Source organism: Mytilus californianus, unplaced genomic scaffold (assembly GCF_021869535.1).
Source record: "Mytilus californianus isolate M0D057914Y unplaced genomic scaffold, xbMytCali1.0.p SCAF_1, whole genome shotgun sequence".
Lineage (NCBI taxonomy): Eukaryota > Metazoa > Mollusca > Bivalvia > Mytilida > Mytilidae > Mytilus > Mytilus californianus.
Genome location: NW_026262581.1, coordinates 138131364 through 138141779, shown reverse-complemented (window position 1 = coordinate 138141779; position 10416 = coordinate 138131364). Strand labels below are relative to the sequence as shown.

The 10416-nt window shown below is 33.3% G+C and overlaps 1 protein-coding gene across 1 annotated transcript; it reads left to right on the top strand.

Annotated features, from left to right (window-relative positions):
• Positions 1–567: 567 nt before the first annotated feature.
• On the top strand, positions 568–9962 carry LOC127739117 (uncharacterized). The gene is made up of 3 exons (XM_052250704.1): positions 568–1541; positions 5828–6050; positions 9920–9962. Exons 1-3 carry the CDS (start codon positions 608–610, stop codon positions 9960–9962), a joined length of 1200 nt encoding a protein of 399 aa, XP_052106664.1. The 5' UTR covers positions 568–607.
• The last annotated feature ends 454 nt before the right edge of the window (positions 9963–10416 follow it).

The window sequence follows — 10416 nt, the reverse complement described above, 5'->3', positions numbered from 1 at the left end:
ATCCTGGTGCAGCCTGAACAAATCTTTGTCAGTGAAAATATACTCAAAGTCGAATAAAAGTTCAATACTGTATTATCAAAATCACACGACTATAACAAAGTTACAAGTATAACAAAATGTACATCTAACTTCAGGCTCAACAATACGGTTCTCTTCTTTTACTATAAACGTAACTGTCCTCTCCTCACTGTAAATTCTCTCTCCCCTTACCTCAAACTCTTTCTCTCTTTTATATCACTCCTACAAGCCCAGATACAAATATGGAATGCTAGGGCAACCGGTCTCCGGGTGCTCCGTGTTCCTTACATAAATTTACTAGGGCACCATATGCAAATCATTAGGGTTCACTACATGTAATAGTCAAACAAAGAAATCTAAATATAAATCTTAATTAATATCTCTGATGATATCTAACTGTATTGAATGACTATTTGTGAAAATATGTTAACCGGATACACTTACGTTAAACACTTGTCTTAACATATAAAAATGTTACATTCCCATCAAATTCACTACGCGCAGACCAAGGAGGTTATTTAATAATGTACTTGTGATCTGTGTAGTTTCGTGAACGTGTTACATATACCAGTTTTATAGAACAACAATAATGGCAGCTATCGATCGGAGTAAATTAGATAACTTTATATCAGTGGCTCTTGGTTTAAAATTTTGTGTATCTGGATTACAAAACTTTATACTGGATACTATGGAAACAACACATCAAAACATTTTACAACAAATACCTGTAGGCTTTTGTAATATAAACTGTAGTAGAAAATACGGAAATGGTTTCAGTCAGTGGTGCATCATCTGTGGATCATGGAAAGATGAACTTAATAAACTCTGTCGGTATAAGAAACAAAGGGACAAAATCAACTGGAAGGAGATAGATACCATAGACTTTCCACACTCGACACCAGATTCATATGAAGCAATTTCAAAAGTTTTTGTTCGTGATGTTCACCAGTTCAAACAAGGAATTTATCAAGATCTTGGTGCGATTATATCCTTGTTTATGAATATGAAAACCTTTTCGTTCGATAACCAAATATTGGTTGATATTCAACGACACAGAAACGACAGCTTTGCTCATAATTATAGAGTTAGTTTAGACGAAACAGAGAAGAAGCTGTGCTTAAATAGCTTTATAAGGATTTTAAAAGTCCCGAATATATTTTGTAAAGAAAGTGCAAAAGTTGCTGTTAGTCTGTTGGAAGAACTTGTGTTATCGGAAGGAATTCCTACCGGTCTCTTACAACATCAGGACGCACTGGATACACTGATATTAATAAGAGATAGTTTTGAGCAACTGTCACCTTATACTGATTTACAGATCGTAGCGTTTTCTTTTGCAATCGACACATTCAAAGACAGAATTAACAATATAATATTGAAAACAACAATTAAGCCGAAAAGAGTAACTAAAAACCTTGTTTCACTAAAGACGAGGAATGTTCTTAAATGTTTAAGTCTTCCCTTACTTTCAATTTACATTATTATTTCATTTATCTCGCTAAAGAAGATGGATTCATCGAATGAAGGTATTCACCATTATATAAAACATACATCAGTCTAAGATTTTTTATATAAAGATTATTCGAACAAATTCCTAGCATACAAGCTTTAATTTTGTCCTTATACATCCTGGTCTTTCAAATATTTGGCTCTGAGCTTTCCTGATGAAGATAAATACAGAAAAGCGCTTCGGACGCATGAAATAAATAACGTGTTGTTTTCATTTTTAACCGGATTTTCGAAGGAAAAACCGGTTATTGATTTAAGGATGTACGGCGGCCGCCCGGGTGCCGTCGCGACGGGCGGCTGCCAAACAGCGTCCGTTCATTAAAATGCAAACGCTTTGACGAAATTTTTCAAATTTAGATGTGTTGTTTCCTTGACTAAATGAAGGATAAATTCAATTTTCACGATTTTAGCTTTTCTCGTTGTTGAGTTGTAGACCTTTCAGTATCCAAAAATGATATTTATTATATGATTTAGTTATTTCCCTTTAAACAGAAATGGTGTAATTAATAAGTATATGTATAGATAGTCTATCAATGAGTGTATCTGTTCAATTGATTTTAGTCAGGAGTTTTTCTTTATACCTATTTTTTTTATAATTATATGTGTGTTTTGAAGGTCACAGTTGTTATGTGGTATTTTATTTTTGTTGTGCGTGTTAATGTCTAATTATGCCACCCTGACGAAAGTCGGGTGACATATTGTTATTGTTCCATTCTTTTTTTTTTATTATTTTTATTATTCCACACCTTTTGTCCAGACTATTTCTCGGAATTGAATGGACCAATTGTAATGGAACTATACAATAATGTTAACCACCATTGGCAGAAGTGCAGTCAGAATTGGCATTTCCAAGATGGCCACTGTTACCCTGGAAACAGTAAAAGAGTGAAAAAATAAGTTGTTGGTGGATAATTTGAGTATGCCTGAACATTGAATCATCAATTTTTTATACAATGTAGTTTTCCTCTATATACATGTTTTGGATGATTTTGAGATTCCTCGGAACTACGATGTTGCCATGGAAACTGATCAAAAATATCAAAAATTCCAAAGTTCTCTAAACTTGATAAAACTTTACAGAAATGTTGACTGCATATGTAGATGTGACACTAAACTTTGGAATCTCCAAAATGGCTGCCGTTACCATGAAAACAATGCAAAAATTTCAAAATGCTCAAAACTAAATGAAACTTTACAGAAATTATAACCACCATAGGCAGATGTGGTATTTGAGTTTTGAATTTTCAAAATGGCCGCCGTTGCCATGGAAGCAGCACAGTTGTTTAAAATTGAAGAACGCTCCAAACTCTAAAACTAACAGATAGATATGTTGTCATGCAGATGAGTATAATTCAGAAAGTAGTCAAAATATGTCTGTTGATGAAATTAGAGTACCTAAGAAAAATAAACAAAAAATCAATAAGTGTGAAAAGAAAGACCAATTAATGTTGAAATGGCCGCTGTTTAGTGACAATTGGTGGACCAATTGCAATTCTAGTTTTTACTTGATCCTGTTTGGGGGTCCAGATATGCAAATATCATTTTCATTAGATAATAATCTATTTTTATTAAAGGATATATTCCATTACATTACCTTGTGTAGATACAGTTGTTGACATTGATAGATAAGTTGCAGATCTATATTAGTTTGTGACAACTGAAAGAAAATACTGGGAACTATTAATTATACATATAAAGTTCGATTACACTAAGTGTTTTTAAATAATTTTCACCTGTTATCCAGATAACAAAGCATGTGGTAAATATCATATCACACAATTATAATTGGAGTGACAGATTTATTTAAACATTTTCTGCTTCCTAAGTGCTGTTGATGATAAGCTCTGTAGGACGGTATAAATATAGTTTGAAAATTGCTGTTCATTATAAGACATTTTGAAGATAATTTCAGATAAATTTTATAGATTTTTAAAAGACATTGTATTAATGATAAATGATATTTTTTTTTCCCTTTTCTTTGGTAAATTGTTTGAAGAATTTTGTGGTAGATTTGTTAGTATATTCTGAATTAACTAATTTTCTGATGCTATATATATATTTTTTTTTTGATGAAGCGAACTCCTTTAAAAACTAAGCTTATATTGTCTATTAAAAAACATGTACTTTTTTTAAATTTTGGGCCCAAATCGGGGTCCAAAATTAACCTGTATTTCATTTCAACAGAAATTGAATATATATAGGGTTCTTTCAAATGCTGAATCTAAACCTGTATTCAAATTTTGGATTTTCGGGCCCAGTTTTCAAGTCAGTCCAAATCAGGGTCCAAATTAAACTTTGTTTGATTTCAACAAAAATTGAATTTATGGGGTTCTTTGAGATGCTGAATCTAACCATGTATTTAGAGATTTTGGATTTTGGGCTCCTTTATCAAATTGGTCCACATTGAGGTCAAAAGGGTCTTAAATTAAACTTTTGTTTGATTTCATCAAAAATTGAATTCTTGGGGATCTTTGATATGCTGATTCTAACAATGTACTTAGATTTTGGTTATTGGACAATAATAGGTAAATGTCCAATTTCAAATTTTTCAGTGTTTTAACCACATTCATTTTGTGTCACAAACCTATGCTGTGTCAAATATTCAATCACAATCCAAATTCAGAGCTGTTTTAAGCTTAAATGTTGTGTCCATACTTTCTCAACTGTTCAGGGTTCGACCTCTGCAGGAAAATCCGGTTTGCTGTCACTCTGACAGCGTCTTGCTTATGTTTGTCACAATTGAATTCAAAGCTGCATATCGTTGAAGCAACTTTGATACAAGATTGCAAACTTTACATGTTATTGTTGATACCAACAAATGATTTCTTCAACCAAGATAAATTAATTTGCATCCGAAAGACAGTACTCAGTTTGACTCCCATGTCAGTAGAGTTATTTTTGTAACAAATGTCCTCATATATATATAAGAAGATGTGGCAACTTCTACAACAGATTAAATGACATATCATATATGCTAGTAACTATAGATTACCGTACGGCCTTCAACAATGAGCAAAACCCATACCGCATAGCAAGCTGTAAAAGGCTCCGACATGACAAATGCAAAACAATTCAAATGAGAAAACTAACGGCCTAATTTATGAACAAAACAATAAACGAAAACAAATGTGATATATACTACTACAGCAACATACGACACAACCACCGAATTACAGGCTCCTGACTTAGGACAGCCACATGCAGAATGTGTGAGGGTTAAACATATTTCAGAAATCCAAAACTTAGATATTGACAAAATTGTTATTTGCGACATGTGGTAACTTCAATACATTTAATTCGAAATTGCACAGCGATGACATTTTAAAGATGTTGTCTTCCCTTAAATGGTTGAAAAAGCTGAATGGTAATATGACTCGTACACAACTCATAAGAAAGATCTTGGGTCTTTTGAGATTCTTTCTTTTTGAACTAAAACTTTGGGTCAAGGTTAAAGGTCAATTAAACGTTTTAGATTTTTTTTATCTTTGTTCGTTATCGCTGCTCCACTGAAACTGTAAGAGATGGACACACACACAAACCGAAATTAAGCAAAATGTTTGGGGCATGCCTGATGGTCAAATCAAATGCTTTGGGTTCAAACTTATCCGATGAAATTTTGAATTTATTATATATTCTTCATACTGATACACATCGGGCCTTTAAAATGCATTAGGTTCTAGAAAAAAAATCTACCGAGAGTGAACAAGATGAGGCATTTTTACTGGCTTTCATAAAAATAACTATATACTGTAATCTGGAAGTAGCTTAATTTCTACCTTATTTCAGAGAAAAGTGCCTAGTTGACCGATACGATGTGTCGGTGTCTCAACTCACTAGCGACATCTTTACACGGTCTCTGATCTTATACAAGTATAGTCGTATGATCTGTAATTCAACCGATTGTGTACTTTTCCCGATTGTGGCATTTGCTAAGTGTGGATTGGCTTGGCGGGTAATGCTTGCTTATGAGGATACGCTTACCCTTTTGACTATCCGGTTTTACTCCTTTTTGAGTTCATGCGATTCCCTCATTGATTTGTCTATTCTGAATCGTATATATTTCATCGAAAAGTGCTACAATTTATTTATTTATTTTTTAATCAATGCAAGATAAATCATCTTCTGACACTGGATGTGAATTTTTCAAAGGGAAGTAAAACTTTTTTCTCCTTCTATTAAAAAATGATCTGCATATCGCCGTTCTAAGTAAAATTTACTATTCTAGATTTAATAATCAGATCTATAAGAAAGGCATTAACTTGTTTTGTGGTATTTGATTAATGTGTGTTTATTTAAATTGTAGGTTGTTATAGTATGCGATTCTTAGAACACTGGAAAAGTGATCTGGACTTCGATTTATATGTCGAAACATTAAATAACGAAAGTTTCATAGAAAGACGATGGCTAAGGGATATTGTTGATAAACAACTACTCGAGGCGAACGGAGTCTTATTGACAGCAAATATGGGATATGGGAAGTCCTCCATAATATCTAATATTGTGTGTGCCGATAGGTCATCGGTGTGGTATGACTTTCGGAAACAAATTCTAGCTTATCATTTTTGTAGATATGACATGGATATGACCGTAAGCGCAGGTACATTCATTCGAAATCTAGCAAGTGCAATCGTCAAACGCTATCCTGAAATGGGAAATGCCATCCTAGCTGATGATGTTGCTTCTGATTTTTTATACGGGCCGCGATGCTATAAGGATCCAATTTCTTGTTTTGAAATGTCTATTTTAAATCCATTGCGCGATCATTGGATAAACCAGAATTTCATAATCCTGATTGATGCTTTGGATGAATGCGATACTGTCGGTAGAAATACTTTGTTTCATTTTCTTTTGACTCAAATCCAAAGATTTCCCTCTAGTTTTAAATTTATTCTAACTTCAAGAAAAATTGAAAATATTAACAGAAATTTTCAGTTCCTAGATGAAAAGGTGAGACAAGTTTATTTAAATACATCGGACCCATTTAATTTAAATGATGTAAAACAATACGCCCGAAAGACAAGTAAGCTTACTGAACCTCAGATCTCAAAACTGACCGGAGCTGCTGATGGAAATTTTCTTCATGTTAAACTATATTTACAGTACTGCAAGAAAACAGATACGTTTGACTTTAGGAATGTACCAAACTCTCTAGCACTGTTATATCAATTAAATTTCAACAGAATTTTTAAAGAATCAGAGAGCTTGTTTTATGATTTCTTACCTGTATTTGAAGTATTATGCACTATTCAAAATCCAATCGATAAGGATCAGCTTATAGAAGTATCACAAATTAAGGATAACAGTAAAAGGAGGCAACTGGAAACGCTACTTGGAAATGAATTGGGACATTTTCTTAAATTTGAGGATGGAAAAATGTCGTTTTTTCACAAATCTGTTATTGACTTTTTAACTGATGAAAGCAGAAACAAATTGCATATTTTTGTTCATAAAGAAAATGGTCACAAGTTGTTCGCGGAATATTTGCTTGGAAAATTAAAAATGAATTTGACTTCAAAACATAATTTGATAGAGCTCATACATCATGTTGCAATGTGCAACAATGCCAAGTACGAATCTATGTTATCTGGATACGTCAGAGATTTACTGAGTAAGGATAAAAAGTTACACTTACAGCTTCTCTATCAAGTTGTCTGGAAATATAATGATTACAATACGACGGAACTGTTACTTAAATACATTGGTGTAACTGCAATAAATACAGTTAACACAATGAACCAGTCCCCAGCGTTTATAGCAGCTAGCCAGGGAAATGAGAAGACCTTGAAATGTTTATTAAACAATGGCGCAAACGCTTCATTTTCCGTCGTTCTCGACTATTCATCGATAGAAGGTTCATATTATCTTAGAGTTCAAAATATGCAGCTTTACTCTAACGTTAGTTTTAATCATAATATAGTTAAATTGTGCAAATATATATACTTTTGCGGTTATACTGTCTTTCATATTGCTGCCCAAAATGGACATAAATATGTTGCTGAAATGTTTTTACAGCAATATAAAAATCTCGTCTATTCAGAAAATGATATGCACTTAAATGCTTTTCATCTTGCGGTAGAACATGGTTATTTGGATATAGTGAAGCTTTTACTAAACTACAACAAGAGTTTTGCAGACACTCACTCTTTATACAAGGCAAGTGAGAAAGGTCATGCACAGATTTTGATATTGTTGCTTGATACCGGATCAAAGGATGTATGTTTACCATGCAATGGTACGTTTTACTGGATACCACCACTGTCTAACAGACAACAACAAACAATAAAGGTTGATAAGATTAGATCAGGATTAACATTCGATCAAGATGTTTATATCAAAACATTCTTTTATGACGATTGGCGATTAATTATATGCGAAACGGCCTTGAATACTGCTGTACGTAATGGTCATCTTGAAATAGTTAAGTTACTTTTACAAGAAACATCCAGTACAATACATTGTACAACTTATGACGGAAAAACGCCATTAATGACAGCCGTGAGGCATAATCGTACGGACATTTTTTACCATTTATATTCAAACGGCGCCAATGTATCACAAAAATGTGTTCATGCCTTTGATTTCCATTTACTGAGATCTAAGTTAGATCTATCAGAATTAGTATTATTAACTGCTGAACAGTGTCCCGTTGGAGCAAGTGTCGCTCACATCATAGCAAAAAGTAAAATCACAAAAATACTGAACTCCGAGGAAAATTCAATCGGAAAGTCCCTAATCACATGGCAAAATCAAATGACAAAACACATCAAACGAATGGACAACAACTGTCATATTCCTGACTTGCATGTATGGTATGGTAATTTTGATATGATGTCATTCATGCATAATAATGGATTTTCAGACTGGGAACAACGAGATGCAGATCAAGCAACTCCACTTCATTATGCGTTTTGTCATTACAACTTTTTATTCATATTTCTCAATGATGTAATGAAACTGAATTTCAATTTTTCTGCTGAAACTGTAAATGGTTCCAGTGTGTTTCACTCTGCAGCCATATGCCGGTCTTCCGCATTGTATGTCTTTCACAACAGAAACGAGGTACATCATCTTAGTATTCCTGATAGCTATGATTATAGAAACAGAAGCATTTTACATTACAGCATGCTACTTCCATTGAGACAAAATGATGATGATCTGCATACCGGTGTTACCGAGGATGTGCTTATATGGGAAATATTTAAGGTTTGTCTTAATTCTAAGCATAACTTTCTCCGTACTGATAATGAAGGAAAGAATTTTCTACATTACGCTGCTAAAAGCGGAAATTACCTTGGATTTCTTAATGCATTTCATACTTTATCTAGGCATGATGTTATGAGTCTTTTGACTCAAAAGGACACATATGGAAAGACGCCTGTTGACGAAATATTTCAGGCAATGCAAAAACGCAAAACCTTTGACCCTATACGCATTCCTAAAGGATGTGAGATAGAAGATGTTTTCTACACGAAATGTCCAACAAAATTTGAAACTATTTTGACGAATCACGAGATGTGCATATTTAAAACAATATTACATCTGTATGAAAAAGAAGGGTTTGGAAAATTTAATATCTCTGAATTTCTATCATCAGCAATCATAAAATCTAGGATTTATCCAATTTTAATGCTTAAAGTTTATGCTGAAAAACAATTCCAACATGTTGTGCAGAATAATCCACAATTGCTTCACTTCATTACAGAATACCAGGGCCCAGATATTGCAGAATTGCTTTTGACGAAAGATAATGCTTTCAAATGTGATGGCAGTTTTAGCCCTCTTCATGAGATCATAATGAACGATCGAAATACCCAGTCAATGTATTATAATCATGAAATTTTAAACAAATACTTGGCGGATTACTCCTGCACAATGTTAGACAGGTGTTTCGATAAGGATGGATATAATTTGCTTCACAGAGCTGTCATGGGAGGAAACTTGCTAGGAACACAATTCTTAGTGAACAAAGGAATGAAATTATTACATGTGTCTCATCATGGACAATCAGCTTTACAAATTTTAATTAATAAAGCTCCTTTTCTAGATAATGGTGTCATACCTTTGCGATATAGTAAAAGCTCTCCATATCAAGTACTGCAATTTGTTTCGGAGAACAGAACTGAAGAATTGATTATTGATTATAGTAGGGCTCTACAGTATGACGAAACAGCGGTATTTTTATTAGACAATGTATATACATCTAGGCCATCAAGACGAAGAAAAATTGCAGCTCTTTTGTGTAGACCCAATGAATGCCATCTTAGTCTAGTACATTTAGCAGCCGCCAAGGGTTTTATAGGTTTTCTTAACAAATGTGTTTTGTTGTTTGATTCAGACACCATTATGGAGATCTTGAACTGCCCTGATTTTAACAAGATAACGCCTTATTATTTAGCAAAGATTTACAAACAAGAAAGTATAATGAAATGGATGCTTAATATTCGTGTTCCCCGAACCAAACCAAACTTAGAAATTGAAAGTTTGTTGATATATAATATGTTCTTCAATTACAACAGACAATATGTATTTGATTGGACATGCGGCCTTCAGTATAGTTATAAACATTATGGTCTCATACAAACACAAGTTTCGAGATGTAGACGTGCAAATAGAGACCAGGATGACTTCATATTATATAAAAACGTATTAAGAGACGCCAATCTACAAGTATTTCATTTGGTAATACATTCCATGTTCACACTTCAGACTAAACAGATTATGGATGTCTGTGATTTTATTGGTACAATTCATATTTGTTCTGCTGTAGTTGACATAAACAATTTAAGATTGCGTCAGTTAAAATTATTACAAAAACAAGCATATATACATTTAAGAAAATGGATGAAATTCAATTATCATGATCATATGTTTTTATATCAAAGAACATTACGT

Excerpts from the sequence above, each read along its gene's own strand:
- LOC127739117 (XM_052250704.1), top strand. The coding sequence starts at position 608 with ATGGCAGCTATCGATCGGAGTAAATTAGATAACTTTATATCAGTGGCT. Across the intron at positions 1,542-5,827 it reads GATGGATTCATCGAATGAAG|GTTGTTATAGTATGCGATTC; the intron begins GTATTCACCATT and ends TTTAAATTGTAG. Across the intron at positions 6,051-9,919 it reads GCCGATAGGTCATCGGTGTG|CAAAGATTTACAAACAAGAA; the intron begins GTATGACTTTCG and ends CTTATTATTTAG.